The sequence below is a fragment of the Zeus faber genome (genome assembly GCF_960531495.2).
Source record: "Zeus faber genome assembly, chromosome: 1".
NCBI classification, from domain to species: Eukaryota; Metazoa; Chordata; class Actinopteri; order Zeiformes; family Zeidae; genus Zeus; species Zeus faber.
Window position 1 is genome coordinate 19,669,376 of NC_137193.1, and position 19,264 is coordinate 19,688,639.

Here is a 19,264-nt window from a genome sequence, read left to right on the forward strand (position 1 = left end):
TTGCCACACCCTTGTCATTAATAAGTCATAGCTTTAAAAATATTTGCTTGATTTGCACAAGTGACACCAAGTAAAAGTAAAAAGCCACCAAATGTACCTAAAGTCTGCGTTTGGACAGCAGTTTGACTTTTACAATTAATCATAAGTCATGTTATCTTATTGTTACTTTTTAAAATTTGATTTTCAGCATTATAATAAAGGATTCAGTGGAAATTGACTCATTCAATTTCTGTTTGAATAGCTGAGAAGTGTCAGATACTCTTATAGCATGAAAACCATGTTGTTAATGTCTCTTAGTGTGATATTCTTTAAAGTAGATGGTGCATACTAATAAGAATTAAAATAAAAAAACATGTTTTACTAAAAGTGAGTTTTAGCCAAAAGGCAAATCTTCTCATCTGTAGTTCCTTTCCAGATGTAATGTGGGCTCCTTAAAAAAGTAAAAAGTAACAAAAAACACAATACCAGCTTACAATGGTCTGTAAGCTGGTATTAATAATACCAGATCAAACAACATGGAGTTATATCAAACGGCGAGAAATGGAGAAAAGAGAGATGAGACCGATAAGCAAAAGATAAACCGAGAGAGCGAGACGATGTGGAGGGAGGGATGATGGGGTGAGACAGAGAGAGGGCGATAGATGTTGTTGAGGAGGGAGAGAGATGGAAAAGGGGAGCAAATGGAGTGTGTGCAGTTATTCCACTCCTCATAAACCAATTGGACAGCAGGTATTTCCTGTAGTACCTCTAATTCTATTCTGTCCAAGATTTGAGTTTGTTTTTGCAGTAATCCTCTCTCTCGCTCTCTCTCTCTCTCTCTCTCGCTCTCGCTCTTGCTCTCTCGCGCTCTCGTGCTCTTTTCTGTCTTTCTCTCTATCCTTAAAAGGAGCGTAGAGTTTGAACAGCTCTGGGTTCACCCAGATCGTATCACCCGTTAGAACAACAGCTTTATATTTGGTTTAAATGTGGAGTCTGTGGTCCTGGAATCACAGAGGATCTATCTGCTTTAGTTGATTATGTTAAACAAGATTGTTACATTTAAAAGTACTTTTGGTGTATGATAATATAAATGAAGATAAATTATAATTAGCCTTAGTAATTGGTGTAATCTGTGTTTTAATACTGATACACTTTTTATTGTTGTTGTTAATGCTGCAGTTGAGAACTGTTTTACTTAGCATAGTTTCAGAACGTCCACGAATTATCCTCTTTCATTCAGTTATTTTTCCGTTCTGCAAGTCGTTAAACATTCAGGTGTTTCACATGTCTGCAATAGTTTCTCTCCTCATTTACTCTTTGCCTCCATCTCCATCACTCTACCTCCATCTCTCTGTCTCTCCAGGCCTCCGCCCACTGTGGTGTAGGAGGCCTGGCGGGGGGCTTCCTTCCCCCCGACTCCTGGAGCCAGCACAGGCCTGAGCACACCTCTATGTGGAGCCCCAGCATGGAGGTACATACACACGTGCGCGTGCACACACACACACACACACACACACACACACACGCAGAAAAACTATGGGATGAATGCAGTTTGCCTTTCAACAAGGGAAGTTATCGAATAACTCTTTATGTTTTCTGACCAAGTGGTGGAAAGTGTTTATTTTAATTGACTTAAATCCGCCATTACTGACTTAAATCCGCCATTCCACAAATGATTCCCATATTCCCCTGTGAACTGGAATATTCTGTAAGAAAAGCCACCCTGCGCCTAGTCCACCAAAGTGCCATAAAAAAGACAGACGTCTCCAAAAGAATTCAAAATGAATAATAATTAAAATTGTAAATAATTAAAATGAATTATTAAGACCAACATCAAATATGTATCGAACATTTTGTAGCACAGAAACCACACAGAATTTGATGTGAGTGAATGAGCGTGCGTTTTGAGCAGCCATGTTGCGCTGTAGGATGGTGGCTGTGTTGGCCACGTGCTGATGGAGGAGAGGCTGATGATGCAACAGCAACAAATGGAAGATGACCAAAGGTGGCTGGAGCAGGAGGAGAGCTTCATGGTGAGAAACGGAGCGCGCGCACACACACACACACACACACACACACACACAAACACACACATATCAAGCAGTAAATTGTGGGATGATTGACGTTTCTGGACTGCTTAGACCCAGTTGTCTGTACAAGTGGGTTACCGTGTCGGGCTGGGCGATGTGGAAGAATTTATGATCACAATATGATGTGTTGAATTTAAAATTCAAGGTTAAAGGATCCAGATGCAGTTCCCTGAACGGAATTAAATGGTAATGTATAGCAGGATATCAGACCAAAACCCTAGTTTTCATATAATTTTGGTCATACATGTGGTCATATCCTCTCATGGTTGTTAATTTTGATTTCAAAATGGATTATGCCATTATCCATATTTCATGACGCCACTGAAAGACGATGCATTATCTCCCAGCTCGATATAGATACACAGGCTATGAATCTGTGGATACCGAGTTTTCCCTTTTGACTTTGGTCTCTGTTTATAACTGTGCTTCAAGATAAACCAAGGAAAGAAAAAACAGGTCACATTTTATGATGGTGCTTAACTGATCAAACCGGCCTCTAAAATGCTCTTTAAAACCAGACATTTCAATTTGTCATATTTTCCCCTTTCCTCAAAGTATAGTTTTTGCTCTACAGCCAGGTGGGATGAGAGAGATAAGTATCAAAAAGACAATAGAAACAGGAGAGACAGGAGACAGTGGGAGAAATGAGGAGTAATATGCCAACCTGATGTCATCTGTCTGTCATCTTTAATCCCCTTTCTATTTATCATTCTCTTTCTGGATTGCTCTCTTGGCCGGGTTGCCAGGTTTTTCAGATGAAGCACATGTGTTCAGCCTCTGGACAGCCATGAATCTTCACAACCTGGCAACTCAAACTTGTTGATGCACCATTTCTTATTCAGTGGGCTGTAGAACAGATCATCTGTTAATCTGCTCTGGGCCACATGTTGCTCTTTTGATTAAGACAAGGACATATTTCCTTTGTAAACGCATTGGACCTTAGTCACAAAATGTGTGTCAGATCAGATTTGATTCCAGGGTGTAATTATAACTATGTATGTAAGTACAATGGTTACTTATAGTATATAGTGACATACAGCTGCAGCATTTATGTTTTTATTTATTTTCTATTTATTTTTCCCCCTTATCAGTATGTTTTTCTTGGTACTACATACCTATATGAAAAGCATTATCTGTGTCACCCTGTTACACACAGGGATTTTTTTGTTTAATTCAATTAGAAAACAAGGGGAAATAAATACATCTACAATAAAAGTGAGCGGAGATCACTCTGATCGCGTGGCATAGCCTACCGTCAACATTGCTGTCAACCTTTTTTAAAAACAAGGGTAAAATACGGGAGATTTACAGGAACATATTTGAACGAGAGGACATCGGGAGAGAAGGGAAAAATATGGGAGAATCCTGGGAAAAACAGGCGGGTTGACAGGTACTGTATGCCTCAGCTATTACCGTTAGCTAGTGTTAAACGGCAAAAGAAACACACAGGACAATTATTTTTGAAATACTTACTGTACATTTCCCTCATCTGTAGTTTTGTCACGGACCGTTGGTATCAATTCTTCTTGCTTTTAAAAGTTTTGTGCTGGTCTGTGCAGCCGACAACAGAGTAGTTCCCATGCTTAGCTCTCAGCTTCAACATAATGCTAGCGGCTCCGGCGCTTGGTATTTCTGAGGCCGTGGGTAGAGTTACTCAGATGGGGGCGGTTCTAATTCGAATGCGCCCCCGCTTGACGTAGGAGGGAGAGGAAAATCTGAACGGCTCGTTGAATCACCTTTCCTGAAATAGGGAGCCCACAACAAAACTGATGGAGTTGTCTTATTCCACAGTTTGTGTGTTAGTAGGCCCATCAGAGACACGAATGTATGTGCACGAGCACTGAAAAAGAGTTATGAGTTTTTTCACAAGTAGGTGACCTTTAATTAAAATTCTGTTAAGAAACCTACAACTCTGATGCAACTTCTAACTGTGCTTTAATGCGGTCCAATGAGGCAAAGTTTAAGCCTTTAAAAAAAAAAAAAAACCTCTTAAGTCTCCTTTTCTAAAACTGCCTAAAATGCAGGAAATAGTTATAGTTCGCCACCTTCTTATCTCGCTTATGCAAGCCTGACTTCAGTCAGCGTTGAACTTCCTTTCGATTGGACAGAGAAACAAGTGGTTGTGAAAGAGGCGAGAGGGGGCACAGAAAAAACTGAATACGAATATTCAAGAAGAAAAGAGGGGAGAGGCAGTGCTACGGACAGGGAGAGGGTGAAGAAGGGCGGGAAAGAGGATGTGGGATTGGCAAGTGTAACGGAGAGTGAGGAATGAGAGCGCGAGACTAGGTCAGAAAACAGGGATGGAGAACTGGAGAAGACGGAGCGAAATGGAGTGTGAGGTAGAGAGAGAGAGAGAGAGAGAGAGAGAGAGTGTGAGGTGGAGAGAGAGAGAGAGTGTGTGAGGTAGAGAGGGAAAGGGAGAGAGAGAAGCGTACTTCCAGGATTCTGTCTGTGTGGTGCACTGGAGTTTTCCCTCCCCTGGAAAGGGTTTTGCGCGCTCTCGCTCTCTCTCTCTCTCGCTCGCTGCATTTCTCTCTTGCACTCCCCGCCTCTCCCTCCATTCCCCCCTGTCCAGTATCCCACTCTGTTTTTCTCCCTCTGTCGCTACAGTTTGCCTCTCGTTGTATTCCGTGCTCTCCCTCCGTTGCTCTCCTCCCCTCGTCTCTTCTTGCACCTGACACTTCATTTCAGCCATTTTTCAATGGCCTTGCCTCTCATTTCCCATCCTCTCGTGGTCTTCGTCAGCCCTCGCTCTCCCAGGATGCATCTCTTCACGGCCTGCTTCACCAAAACGGTACAGAGAGACATTGAGAGAGGGAAGGGAAGAGGGGGAAGAGGGGCAGGGGAAGACATTGTGACGGAAAGCTTGAGATGCAGAAGGCGTACTTGAAATGCGGCATGCCAGCAATAACAGTTGTACTCAGTGGTGGTGACGGCGAAGTGCATTGTGGGTAGGAATTGATTGATGTTGATTGAGATATTGGCGTATGCCACAAAACACGGTGCGATCCTGGTGGTTGGCCAGTTGGGTTTCTGTGAAGTCCAATTTTTCGGTTGAATTAGTGATGTGATTAGCATGTCAGGGGGAATTGTCGCCCGTGGCGGGTGGATGAAAAGATTGCCTGCGTTTTTCTAACTTGCCAAAATGCTGAAAGATAATTGTTGATTTTCATTGTTTGTTTTCTTTTTAGCCCGTGCGTTGGTTACGATGTGATAGTTGAATTATAAGCGTCAAAGTCGTAGCAACAGGTGAAACTGAGCTGTGTTTTTACACCCTTTTAACTCATTTCATTGTTAAATTTGTGCAAAATCAACATTTGCAGTAAAAGCAAAGTGCTGTTATTGATTTGAGATGCAAAAGATGGTTTGAGCCCGAGGTTTAGAGTTCGACTATGAGTTCAGTTAATGAAGGAGTTCCAGACCACATGCAACTGTTTGCCTGAAATAAATGGTTAACGTTTTGGGTATTTCCCCATTAAGTTTATTTTCACTGTTCTCTGGCTTCCATGTCCCCCTCTCCCTCTCCCTCTCCCTCTCCCTCTCTCTCTCTCTCTCTCTCTCTCTCTCTCTCTCTCTCTCTCTCTCTCTCTCTCTCTCTCTCTCTCTCTCTCTCTCTCTCTCTCTCTCTCTCTCTCCCCCTCTCTGTCTAGAAGGTTGAGTCCAGAAACAGCAGAGGAAGTATCGACCGAGAAGACGGAACGCTCCAAACACCGGTCTGTCCCCCACACACACACACACACACACACACACACACACACACACACACTCTCTCTCACTCTCTCTGGTGGAAACGGGAATACCAGACTTGCAAAAGGAAAAGAAGAAGAGAAGAAAGGAAAGAAAGAAAGCAGAAACAATATCAATCACGCTCTTCTCATAACTTTCACACTTCTCAGAATAAGAAAAGTTGAATGAATGTGCGTTAAACTTAAACAAAGTTAGATCAAAATAAGATACTTTTAAAAAATTACAAATAACCAGGTTAGAAAATTTGGAAAATTGAAGATTGAAATCACCGCATTAAAGCATTAAGGAGGAAGCCGTGAGGATGATGATTTTGGGAACTTTATGAGTTGCTGGAATGAAGCCGAATGTCCTTAATGTCGTCCTTAAAACGTTTCTGCAGAAGCTCAAACGTTAACTACGCAAAACTCCGATCAAGGCGAACAATCTTTCCCCTGTGCTAAAAGTAAAAAAAAGAAAAAGCATTTATTTCACGGCTGAGTTGACACTGAACGATTGAAATACTCTGACATGTTCCAGCAGAGACTTTTATCAACAGCTTTCCCCCCCGAATGAAGGCTCTGCTGAAATAAACATTTTAAACTTTTAACATAATCCATTTCCTTGAACCTTTGGCGAGCGTTTAAACTGAGCATTTAAACCGTTTAAAAGACTTTGCCCCCGGCACTGAACATAATGTCCTAAAAACATCCATCTTAGCCGTCTTCCTCTCCGTCCGCAGGCCGGGAGCCAACACATCTACCAGCCTGTCGGGAAAGCAGGTAGGAGCGTTTTTACACCGTTGGCTTCTGTGAAAGATTTGTTAAAAGGCGGAATCGTTTTCCTATTTCGATTTGGTTTTGTGTGTTTTCCAGAGCATGTAGCCCCCCCAAAAAAGCCCCCCCGACCGGGAGCCCCCTGTCACCTGGGCAACCTGGCCAGCCTCGCCCCCGTGGACAGCTACAACGAAGGGGTCAAGGTAGAGAGACACAATCATGATAATGTCATCAATGTTAATTATGATGATTTTACTATTATAAGCAACCCAAGGACACCAACAACAAGCAGGTTATACACACACATTACACAAGGGCTTTGGTTCAGTTAGGTATAATAGATTGATAAAATGTGCAATTTATTTTCTAATAACTCCCGCACTTTTAGTATTTGTCAAGAATGTTTTGAAGCCAAGACGTATATATTTTTAATTATTCTATTTTTTACAAAAATATTTTGAGGATTTAGAGAAGCAGGTCTCCTTATTTATCATTCAGACTGATACTGCATTTTAACCTCTACACGCAGAATGCTTGTATTTCCTATGTGGCCTGTTCCAGCTTTGCTATTTGGGTCTTGCGTTGGAGGTGACTTACTATGGGATTGCATGCTGCTGTGTTCCATGCCTCACCTTTTGGTTTTGGTTTGGTCTAATGTTCTCCTTCTCTCCTTCTCCTTCTCTCCTTCTTCTTCTATTTCTTCTCCTTCTCCATCTTCCTCTCTATACAAATCTTACTTCCTCTTCGATCCCCACCGCTGTCTTCACTTTAAACCTCCTCTACCTGGTGTCACTCCTCTAACTCTCCATCCTGCTGCCCTTCACCCCTCCATCACCCCACCTCCTCTTCCTTTTGCCGATCACACCCTGAAACTCACTCAATCACTCCCCCTCACACACATACACACGTCGATTATAGCCATGGAGGGTAAGCCAACCTCTGTGTATGTCTACGTTATCAGTGAAGTGTAGTTGGAGTAGTTAGTCAACTAGTTACCATTACTAACTTGTAGAAGGGGTATGTTGGCATTCTGAATTGTTGCTGTTTTTTCTTAATGAGAGACTTGTCACATGGTGGTCATGTTTTCGTATTAACCCAAATACCAATTATGTGGATAATTTTTCTAACAAATCTGGCAATGTATTTCCATGGTGTATATATAGAAAGTACTATATAACGAAAGTACATGATAACTTGTCGTATTAATGTGACAAGTCGCCCGATAAGAAAAACAAACAAGAATTTGTGATGTCAAGGTATCGTTTTTACCACTAGATGTGTGTCCTTGTTGTTCAAGCCTGTAGTGTTGGTACCACTGAGATTAACAGCCTCACAAATATTGCAATTTGATATACATAATTTTAGTTATTCATATTGCCCAAACATTTTCTCCCTTGACATATTGAGATGGTGTTGGCTATATTTTTTTCACATGTAATTAATGTTAAACTGTATTCAACATTATTTTCTTTTTTTTTAAAAACCGGCTGTTACAGATCAGTGATGACTAACAACCCAAGACACTAGTTGGTCATTCTAGAAAGTGTGTGTGTGTGTGTGTGTGTGTGTGTGTGTGTGTGTGTGTGTGTGTGTGTGTGTGTGTGTGTGTGTGTGTGTGTGTGTGTGTGTGTGTGTGTGTGTGTGTGTGTGTGGATCAACGTGTGAAGGATTCTTTTAGTTTTTTTTAACCCAAATAAAATGTATTTTTCTTTACTCAAATTGGATATCGTTTTTTTTTCCATAACCACGGCTCCTTTGTGATGCATTTAAAAAAATAATAATAATAATTGCACGGCAAACTTTATTTATACACAAAGCCTTTTTGTTACTTAAATTGAGAATATTATTTTGATATTCCATGGTAATTTGAGATGCATTAAAAAGGACCGAGATAAGGCCATGCCTAGTTATTGGTAGATGTCGCCCCCTAGTGGTGTGTCTGTGTCATCGCCGCAGTCGATCTGAAGCGTTCTCTCCGGCTGGTTCTTACTCTCCCCCCTCTCTGATCGCCCCAGTTGCAGCCCCAGGAGATCAGCCCGCCCCCCACCGCCAATCTGGACCGATCTAATGACAAAGTGTACGAGAACGTGACGGGACTGGTGAAGTCTGTGATCGAGATGTCCAGCAGGATCCAGCCCGCGGCCCCGGAAGAGTACGTCCCCATGGTGAAGGTGCGCTTCAGAGGACACTGGTGACCTCACAGGCTTCTGCTGTGAGGTCAGAGGAAGTTACACCGGAACTGTCAACAAAGTGATACAGAAACTACTTTATTAAGAACGCTGGCAAACGCCAATTGAAATTGGTACCAAAATGACCATACATATATAGTTTAAGTCTTTCACGACAAATATGTAAAACTGTATTTTTGTACATGAAGCATAGATTTAAGTATTTTATATATTTCTGGCTTCAATTTGCTCATCTCCCAAAGGTTTCTAACTGGTTAAAACACATGTTTACAAATTCAAAACAAACAAAAACAATGTGTTCTTGTGTTGTAGGAGGTTGGTCTTGCCTTGAGGACTCTGCTTGCAACAGTTGATGAGACAATTCCAGTGCTGCCAGCCAGCACACACAGAGAGGTAAATACACGCACGCACGCACGCACACACACACACACACACACACACACACACACACGTGTGTGTATGTGTGTGTGTGTATGTGTGTGTGTGTGTATATATATATACAGTATATATATTTGTGTGTGTGTATATATGTATGTATGTGTATATAATTGGGATGCAAATTTAAAGGAATTTCCTTAATCGATAGTTGTGAACGTTAACAAACAATCGTTGATTAATGGATAACATAAAAGCTAACGACGTCACCATGGGTGGTGCCATGGCGCGCGGAGACATATGCGATGTCGCGCAGCCCCAAGATTTTGTGAAGGGGCGCGAGGAGCGTTTGCCCTCATTTAGTTTAATTTCATTTCAAAATGGAGAATTTTGAGGAAAGACTTACTGAGCTGCTTCGCTCATAAGGGAATATTTGAGACCCGTCTTGGTGCGAGTTAAACATTTGAACCTCTTGCCGTCCTCCGCAACGGAATGAGCCAGAGGTTACATCGCAGATCAAGTGTGGTGCAGATATGAACAACAGGAGGCTAATAAAAGTATTAAACACGACTCAAATTCTTATGTATAAACAGGCACTAAATAGTGGAGTTGAATAGGTTTTATTGGAGTCATCACCATAGCAACATATCGCTTGTTTCGTTTTGCCCTCGTACCTCTCGCTCGCTCCGGGTTCTTTTTTTTCCTTCTCCCCTGCGTAATTCTGTTCCCCTGTTCCATCTGAACGCAGCCTTAGTTGTTGAGGAACAATAAACATAGTTTACTCCTCGGCATTGACACGCGCAGCCGTGTTTGTTGTTCGTCGTTCGTCGTTCTTCCGCCTCCATCTGCCCCTGTTGTTCTGGTGAGGACTACTTCTTCCTGGCTGGGTGTTTTTATTCTCGAAATACCCTGCACCCCAAAGACTCCGGTTGATACAATAACAAGAAGACCGCAGATTGTTCAGTTCTTATCGATAAGGCAAAATCTTAACCAATTCAATTACCATTAGCAATTAATCGATGGTTGATTAATTGTTAACATCCCTAATTTATACATACTGTATGTTCTGGTAACATAATGGTTGATTTTTAGCGCATATCTAAACACCTTTTTGTTTGAATATTGTGTCCCAGATTGAGATGGCCCAGAAGTTGTTGAACTCTGACCTGGCCGAGCTGATCGGAAAAATGAAACTCGCCCAACAGTACGTTATGACGAGGTAGGTGCACTTCCAGCATTATCTAGATTTGGGATTTGGGATGTAAAGCTCTCTGCTTTTCTTGTTCTGTTCTCCTTTTTATTCATCAGAATCATCGTCAAGGTTTTAAGGACCTCCCTGCTGATCTGTAACAACTCTAATTACATAAGAAGCTAGTATACTCCAACTTTAGGAAAAATAACTGCTGGTGAAGGCTGTTGTCAGTATACTACAGGTATAACCCATGTATTATAGATTCATTAAATTCAAAGATCATCAAAATAATTTGATGATTGTGGCTATAGATAATGAAAACCCAAAATTCAGTGTCTCAGAAAATTAGAATATTGTGAAAAAGTACGATATTGGAAAGTCATGGTGTCACACCCTCATCAGCTAATTCACTCAAAACACCTGCAAAGGTTTGAAATATTTCACTCTACGTGTAATGAATCTATATAATATATGGGTTTCACTTTCTGAAATGAGTGACAAATAATATTGAACTTTTTCATGATATTCTAATTTTATGAGATGTACCTGTAAATAAGAAAGTACATACATTATGACACAGTGAGGAAATAAACTAGAACAAAGTTCAACTCTGCCCCTGCTGGTCAACTGTGGTATAACAACCATGATTTATTCTAAACAATTGCAGAAGGAAGGGGATTTTTCTTTGCTTTCTCGGTATAAAAGGTGTCGTGTTTCGCTTGAAAAGTTCTGTTCTTCCTAGTCCCCAATTGTTTTTTGTATTTTTTATGCCGTTTCGAAAACATCTTGTGCTTCGATCTACAGCTGTGACATTTTCCTATATATTTCCTAATAGGGCTGTGCAAGATGGCCAAAATATTCTATCCAGATATAGGTCATTTCATATCTTCATCACGATATATATCACGATATAGCACATTTTCTGTATATTCAATTAATAGTTTCTATCAAAAAAGATAAACACATGGTAAAGCCTCTTTGTGACGGGCCAAACAGCCCGACAGCCCGGGCTCTCAAATTCACAGGAGAGGCAAAATAAGCCACATATAGTATATACTTTATCAAAATCTGACTTATTTGCTAAATAAAAGATGTGACATTGATTCACCCTCACCTTATGTTGTCACGGCGCGGAAGCAGATGGGAAAATGTTGTAATAATCCATCCAATGAGTAATTTCCAGAAGCACCATGTCCGTCCATGTTTGTTTCCACTCGCTCCAACGTGCAGATACCGTAAAGCACAGTGGCGTACAAAAATATACACACAATAGTCATTTCTCTATCCTCTTACAATATATATTTTCGTATGGCGCGGCACCTATTTCTTAATAACATGAATTCCTGTTTGGCCCACAGCCTACAGCAGGACTACAAGAAGCAGATGTTGACAGCGGCTCACGCTCTCGCCGTCGACGCCAAAAACCTGCTCGACGTCATCGACCAATCGCGGCTGAAGATGATCTCCCACAGCAACGCACACTAGCACAGCAAGCGGCCAATCAGGGCAGGAGCCGGAGGACTCTAGGAGGAGGACAAAGGACAGTCGGAGGGGATTGGAGCCTGTTACAGTGGACACAGGGATACGCAGAAGGAAAAAAAAAAAAAAGAAATGGACGTATTGCTCAGAACTGGATGGACAGAATAACGGTTGAACACATGAATGCTGACAGCATGGCCGCCGGTCGCCTTTCTCGCCCTCCCGCTTTCTGTCTTCAACACTCTGTCTTCACCTCCTTCAAAAAAACTCTCTCTCTATCATTTCTGCTTTATATTATTCCACAGGTTTCTTATTCTGTCGTCTCATTGGTTCAGTATCCAGAGAAAGGGGAAAGAATTGCAGGATGGGTTTTTTTGTTTTTTTTTTGTTGTCTTTTTCAACTTTTCATTTCACGTCCGCGTGGGAACAGAAACGTCGAGATGGGCGGGTTTATTTTATTACGTGTCGCTGAGCGTCGTGGCCTCTCTCGAACGGTGTGAGGGACGCGTCAGTGGGTGGAGATGCCAGGAGAGCACCACCTACTGGAGGAATCGACCTCCATCGCAACCAACTGGAAGTGAAGAGCGATGATGCTCAACATGTGCTTATTCTATCATAATTAACTATTATTATTATAATTGTTATTATTACCATTGTTGCTATCCATTTTGCCTCTATTTTTGCTGCCATAAATGTTTTGCTGTCCTTTTTTCAGTTTTTCCTGTCATCACGCCATTGTTGTGCAAAGTAAAACATTGTATGGACATCAAATGTTGCTATATGGATGCTCGGAAATGTTCCTTTTGTTTAGTTTTCTTTTCCTACGAGGGCCACCAGACACCATCAGTGCTCTGTTCCTCAGGCGTCTGGAGCCAGCGCCCAAAGGGAATTATTAAAAAAACAAAACTGAACTTTTTAGGCAGAGAGACAGATAATAAAATGCCACGAGCCACTTTGTTTAAGTTAGCTACAAAGTAAATGTACAAAGAAGCTATATTTTTAACACTTTACTAAAGTATGGGTGGTCACTGGGGGAGGGGGTGGAACAGTCGACCTGGGTGGGGGAGGGAGGGATGGGTTAATGGGAGAGAACGGGTAAGGGAAGAACCTTTAGGTAACCGTGGAGATGCTTATTATGGTATGCCCTGTGCCAAACGATCCGTGATTGACTTGGCTGTATTGAACTTCATATGTGATTTGGAATACTTCTTTAAATATAGTAGGAAATTCTATACAGCCTTTTTTTTTTTTTTTTTTTTTTTTGAGATATATAATTTCTTAAATTGAAGCAGTTTTTCCACCAGTTGTGTTGTTGCATCCCATCTCTCCACACACACACACACACACACACACACACACACTATAATCTGTCCTAATGATCCGAACTCCACACTATGAAGGAGGCATGGTGTTAATGTAAACATCCAGTCTGCATTTGTTAATAATAAAAGTAAATAAAACGTTATTTATACTCAAATTTCCAGGATAGAAATATCACACAAAGGAAAAATGAAATGCCATATTCATGTTTTTTTTATATATATATATATATGAAAAAATAAACTTTCTTTTATTGCCTGGGTTGTATAAAAGTTACATGTATAACCTTGTAAGAGCTGCCATCAATGTTTGTGTTTTGGGCCTCTTTTGTTTTAGTTTCCTCTCTGTCAGTCAATCCATTACTTGAATCTAGCCCAGATTTATAATAAATATTTATTTTTTTCTGAAATTACCTATGAAACACAACTACACAAACACAGTAAATAGAATGATGGAAAACTAAAATGTACTCCACTTGTTAACTTGATATAGCTGACTCCAAAATGAAAGCCGGTCAGCGGAAATGATCTGTTAAACAGCATTTGTTCCAGCTGGCAAATTATAACATTTATGTATTATATTATGCTTTAGGTTTCTGAATTGATTGCAACCAGACCCTAACCAAGCCCTGTTTAATTATAAAGCAATGAAATTGCAATCTGAAAATCAAGAACAATATGTTTGGCTTCCGTCAGGATTTATCAAACCTTAGTTTCCTCAACTCTCCAGTGAGACCTCCAAACGTTTTGGCGGTTCCCGGGATTTATTCCAAACGTTTAATATCAACACAACTTGTTCCCAGTTGGTTCCTCTCATCTATGCTCAGTACTTCCCACTCCATATATACTCCATTTATATTCCCACTTTTACTATATTGTGGTTCTCCCTCTGCTTTGTCTCCTATTTCTCTTTTTTGTTGTTATTCTAGCTTTTTGTCTCCTGCTGCTGTCTTTCCTCCCTTTTCTCTCCCCCTTCTTCATGTTTCTCACTTAACACCTTCTCCACATCGCTGATCCTTTCATCCCGGTATCTTCAATCCTCCCTTCTCTCTCTTTGAGCTTTGCAGCATTCTCAGGAAGGAGTTACATGTACAGTTTGTAAACCAAGCAAATAAATAAAAACACTGTTCTCGTTATGAAACCTGGGTTGTATTTATTTTCCAACAGCGCTCCGCATTCATTGTGTTGGCTTCCTGAAGTGGGAATCCAACTCAACGCTTCATGCATACAGACGGTCAAGCTTCTATCAAATCTCTTTATTTCCATTTGTTTTGCTCTGTATTTAAAAAAAAAAAAAAAAGTAGCAATTTAAAATTAAATGAATGTGGCTCGCTTTTGCATAAGCACATTATAAAATGATATGTTCAGAAAAAACACATGCTGTATTCATCAAAATGCACGGATGTTTGTGGGGATGTTAGCTCCCCACAAACTAGAGCTGGTGGTCTAGTGATCTAAAGGTTGCTGGTTCGATCCCAGGCTCCTCCTGCTAGCATGCTGTAGTGTCCTTGAGCAAGACACTTAACCCCTAATTGCTCCTGAGGGCTGTGTCCGTCGGTGATTGAACAATTGTAAGTCGCTTTGGATAACAGTGTCTGCTAAATGCAATGCAATGCAATGTAATGTAATATTGTAATGTTTGGCCCTCGGCGGCTCCTCTCAGCCCGTCCGCCGGCGTGACGGACCAATCAGAGGTCGCCGTCGCTCTAGGGGGCGGGTCAATTGATGACGCGAGACACGGCGCGCTTTTCGAAAACAACAACAACGGCGGCTCCCGCGGACGACCTCGCCGACGCCGCTGTGAGGCCGTTCACCCTCTAACTGCCATGAACCGCCAACACAGGTGTGCGCGCTTGGATTTTTTTTTTTTTTACCGTAGGAAAATACCTTTCGGCTGCTCTTCCGACTGGGCTTCCGGAAGAGCTGGATTCAGCTTGCCCCGTTGGTGCCGGAGAGGACGTTTCCGAGCACGAATCCTATTTTCGGCCGATATACCGACATATATTGATACACCGATGTGTTTTCGACGGATGCACCGACAAATATCGATATGCCGATGTATTTTCGGCGGATTTAACCGAGATCGTCCCTGGCGCCGATCTCGTTCCTGCGGCGCGCTGTGATTCCGTCACGCGGTCGGTTAGTCTGATTGGCTGAGGGCGTTGTCTGTCGAGGACGGAACGCTCGTCTCTTGTGGCGGGGGCTGTTAAGCCCTCGCAAGGAGGACAGGTGGCACCAGGCTGGCCAGATATAATAATAATATAGCTACGGGGTTTATTTAAAAAAAAAAAGATTTCGCGGGCAACACCGGGGTACATTTAAAACAGTTTGGGAGCGTGCTGTAGCAGTACGAGCCACGTCGCGCTTTTTCTGCGTCATGACGCATTTCTTACGTCGCGTATATAAACCAGATTCCCGCCCCCTCGCCTTCCCTTTCCGCCGCAACCCTCCGGAGCAGGAAGTCAACGTGCCTAAGGTGCTCGGTCCTTCACCCGAAGCTAAGGCCCCCAATCCGGCGACTAGCACCCTCCGATTTTAGGCATCCGACGCCCGAACCGTAAGATCCAAGATCCGCGATGGCCTCCGTCTCCGAGCTCGCCTGCATTTACTCCGCGCTCATCCTCCACGACGATGAAGTTACCGTCACCGTGAGTCTCCCGCCGTCGCCCCCCCCCCTTCCCGAAAGCGGTTGCGCCGACGCTGCGGCACCGAATGGGGCATTAACGCTCGGCGCGACGCGATGGATTACGTCACCGTGGTCAACGCCGCTTCGGCGTGTAAATTGTGAGGCGCGAGCCCCGTTATCGCGACGTCACTGTGTTCCCCGGCCAACATGGCGCCCTCCATGACACCAGGCCACGTTGCTGCACCGTGTCGATAAATCCTGCTCGCTGAGGCGGCCTGGTCGACTGAAACACACCGTTGACGTAAATTCCACGTGATCTTTGCCACAGCCGGGCATCGTCACTTTGTACCCCCTTGCCCCGAGTAATACCCCCAGAGGCTACTGCTACTATGCTAGTTGCACCCTCTGTTGCGCGGGTTGACCTGTTGAAACGTAACAACGGACGAAACAGTAACGTGATGATGATGTAATCGCTCCATGTCTGTGCCGGTTTGATCCGTGACGTCAGTCTGGTCCACTCTTATTCTGACAGACTGTCCCCACGTGGTTGACATGAGCGATGGGGTGTGAACAGACGAACTCGACTATAATAAATCGAGCCTCTAGTAAATGCAGGTGTAACAAGCAGAGACGGTGCAAGCTCAGAAGCAGCGATAACAAGTGAATTAAAGTGTGTGTGTGTGTGTGTAATCAAGTCATAAGGAAGTAGCACTATGATAACTAGTGATCCCATGGCAGGAGAACAAGCAGCAGTAGTAGTGATCTCCAAGTAGTACCCGCAATCCTAATATTAACAGGTTAATGCTTTTAGTAATTATGATGGGACCACTGACCTTGCTCTGTCCGTTGTTGTGAAAGTGACTGTGTGGAGTACAGTCCTTATTTATGGCAAAGCATTTATTATAGATGTCCCGGTGCAAAGTATTTGAGTCCAATGTGGTATTAGAGATGTTCGAAGTACAGTTCAGAATTATAATCAAATGCCATTGTGGTGTCGATGTCAATCTGCCACATTCAGTAGCAGTGCACCTTAGGTCAAGTGTGTAACTTAAGTATTTAAAGAGGGTCAAGTTATCAACAACAAGTTTCTGCCATAAAGCTACGAATAGTAATTGGGATTTAAAGCTTTGCCACTCAGCGTTAGACCCTTGGTATTAGAAGCCGTTATAATGGTTTTATTTGGCTTGGTGACTTGTTAAGTCACTGGCTGATGCATCAGTGTTGCTTCATCTTGTATTTTGATCAAATCCCTCCTACGCCTTTACTCTGCTCCAAAGTTGTAATGCCGTCAAATCATCTTGTATTTCCTGTAGTTAGTGGCTTAAGTTACTGTTCATACAGCAATGTATGACTACTTTTATATCTCAGGCGCTTTTAAAATGCGTTACTTTCTGTGTTTGTGCAGGAGGACAAGCTGAACGCTCTGATCAAGGCCGCCGGCGTCACCGTGGAGCCTTTCTGGCCAAGTCTGTTCGCCAAGGTGAGGGCTGCACACGAATGAAAACTTCCTCTAACGAATTTCCACAGGCACCACACTTATTCATGCAAGTGTCTGGTTGGAGGCTTCTCAAACTTCAAACAGAAAAAGTTCTTCAAACGCGGTGCAACCTGTCTTATGGGAGAATTCAGAGGTAGTTCTTAAAGCAGAAGTGTTTGTAGTGCAAATGTAATATCGTAAAATTACAAAACAACAAAGCCTGCTTGTTGTGACGACAGAAGAAATGTTTCCTCTGGATCTGAGCTGTGGGACACTTGAATATTTAGAGAGAATTGAAATGTCTCATTCTTGATTAGAAAAATGTTTTCTTTTAATTGCAACATTAGAGTATGTAATAGTAGTATGTATGTAAAGAGATGTACATCGAGTCATTACAGTGTAATTCAATGCACGTATAATCAGTGTGTCGGCTGTGTATTGTACGGTCCCAATCCACGCAAACAGAGACGAATCTCTTCGCCTGACCTCCGTTGTACCATGCCATCTGCAGTTTCCCATCGTGCACCTTGTCTCATTGTTTAGGCTCTGACCAGCGTGGACATCGGCAGCCTGATCTGCAACGTGGGAGCCGGAGGTGGAGCCCCAGCCGGAGCCTCCGCAGCCGGTGGAGCCGCCCCCGCGGGAGACGCTCCAGGTAGAGCTACGCCGTGTGGAATCTGACTTCCCTGGGAATTGGGCTTAGTTTTAGTGGTGGATGTGTGGAGTACATGGGGTGTGGTGCGAAAATGACACTTGTGTGGGGATGAATAAGACCTTAATCTTAAACTGTCATATGTGATAGACAGGGATCACCTGCAGGTACTCCCCCTTTATGTTGCAAAATAAATTGTGATTATATCCTAAGTATAGTCATCCATATTGGTTCTTGGCATAAATGCAAGACAGCTATATGGGTGAGGAAATAAACAATTGTATTTTTATAGAAATATTTGCATGCATGGAGCGCTGCATTCCAACAAAATAAATTGATGGAATGAAAGAATTCCTGTGCCATTCATAACTCGACCCGTTCACTAACGTCCTCCCTCGCTCGCGGTGCATTAAATCAACTGAATTGGGGGGGGGGGTCAGTTTCCCTTGAGGGATGACTAAAATAGCCATGTAATAAGTTGTAGGTATGGTTGTTTTGGTACCGGTGAAATAAACAAGTGTTGACATCCATGTTGTGCTCTTTGCCCCTGCAGCCAAGGAGGAGGAGAAGAAAGAAGAGAAGAAGGAAGAATCCGAGGAGTCCGATGACGACATGGGCTTCGGTCTTTTCGACTAAAACAGTTTTTCTAACTAAAATAAAAGAATAGAAAAGAAAGTTGTGCTTTGTCTCATCCGTTCGACACATGAATGTCGTTACCCTGCCTGAGCAACTGTGCCAAGTCCAGATTAGTTTGTCTCTGTTGCTTAGAGGCTCAGATGGTTTCTATGCCGCTCTGGAGGAGCTGACCTGGTGACATGTCTGTAGCTCTACTGCAGTTCAGCACCAAACACATTTGGGAAGTAAATTAATATTTTCAAATTGGCGCCGCAAACCAAAGGATGCTGGATTCAAATGGTTATGGATGTGTACACTTGTCTTGGGTTTGTTCAACGTAAGTAGTCTATTCGGTTTTGTTTTTTTGAAGTTGTACATTTACAAAAATATCACAATGAAATTAGTCTATGCCCATCTTCATTAATAATTTAAAAACCTTTTGTGGTCCAATGTCCAGTTTTTACCAGTAGAGATGGCTGTCAGTAATTGTCTTGTGCCTCTGATCTTTATGTGAAGGTGTAACTTCCACAGCAGCTTTACTTTATAAACAAACCTTACGCAACTTAAGGTTTTCAGTGCTGTGTGTAGACTGTTGTGGTGTGGTTCTACAGCCTTCATCAGTTCTGAGCATTAGGAAGAATCCTGATAGGATGTGATTACCTGCCCAGTATATAACGCTCCCTCTTAATGCAGTAGAGCGGAACTATTTTGACCAGGTACCAGACCGCATATATAAACGGAATATCACTCGGACAAGATTGGTTCATAATTG

At 42.5% G+C, this 19,264-nt stretch overlaps 2 protein-coding genes across 10 annotated transcripts in view; both read left to right on the plus strand.

The window, feature by feature from the left end:
- The window catches only part of LOC307229896 (focal adhesion kinase 1-like), a 68,424-nt gene extending 55,605 nt beyond the window's left edge, over window positions 1–12,819 (plus strand). For 7 of the 9 annotated variants that reach the window (XM_080000014.1, XM_080000015.1, XM_080000009.1 and 4 more), the window contains 9 exons: window positions 1,343–1,450; window positions 1,908–2,012; window positions 5,720–5,782; window positions 6,535–6,574; window positions 6,668–6,771; window positions 8,584–8,739; window positions 9,070–9,150; window positions 10,266–10,351; window positions 11,683–12,819. In XM_080000014.1, the coding sequence (XP_079856140.1) occupies window positions 1,343–1,450; window positions 1,908–2,012; window positions 5,720–5,782; window positions 6,535–6,574; window positions 6,668–6,771; window positions 8,584–8,739; window positions 9,070–9,150; window positions 10,266–10,351; window positions 11,683–11,809 (870 nt within the window). In that variant the 3' untranslated portion in view covers window positions 11,810–12,819. Of the gene's footprint in view, window positions 1–1,342; window positions 1,451–1,907; window positions 2,013–5,719; window positions 5,783–6,534; window positions 6,575–6,667; window positions 6,772–8,583; window positions 8,740–9,069; window positions 9,151–10,265; window positions 10,352–11,682 lie in introns of those variants that run through there. The other 2 variants (XM_080000010.1, XR_013844146.1) reach the window with 2 other exon arrangements.
- A 2,741-nt stretch (window positions 12,820–15,560) lies between these two features.
- On the plus strand, window positions 15,561–18,552 carry rplp1 (ribosomal protein lateral stalk subunit P1). The gene is made up of 4 exons (XM_080014670.1): window positions 15,561–15,770; window positions 17,154–17,228; window positions 17,769–17,880; window positions 18,431–18,552. The coding sequence occupies exons 1-4, from the start codon at window positions 15,699–15,701 to the stop codon at window positions 18,511–18,513; spliced, it is 342 nt and encodes a 113-aa protein (XP_079870796.1). The 5' UTR covers window positions 15,561–15,698; the 3' UTR covers window positions 18,514–18,552.
- The last annotated feature ends 712 nt before the right edge of the window (window positions 18,553–19,264 follow it).

Excerpts from the sequence above, each read along its gene's own strand:
- rplp1 (XM_080014670.1), top strand. The coding sequence starts at position 15,699 with ATGGCCTCCGTCTCCGAGCTCGCCTGCATTTACTCCGCGCTCATCCTC. Across the intron at positions 17,229-17,768 it reads GGCCAAGTCTGTTCGCCAAG|GCTCTGACCAGCGTGGACAT; the intron begins GTGAGGGCTGCA and ends CTCATTGTTTAG. Across the intron at positions 17,881-18,430 it reads CCCCGCGGGAGACGCTCCAG|CCAAGGAGGAGGAGAAGAAA; the intron begins GTAGAGCTACGC and ends TTGCCCCTGCAG.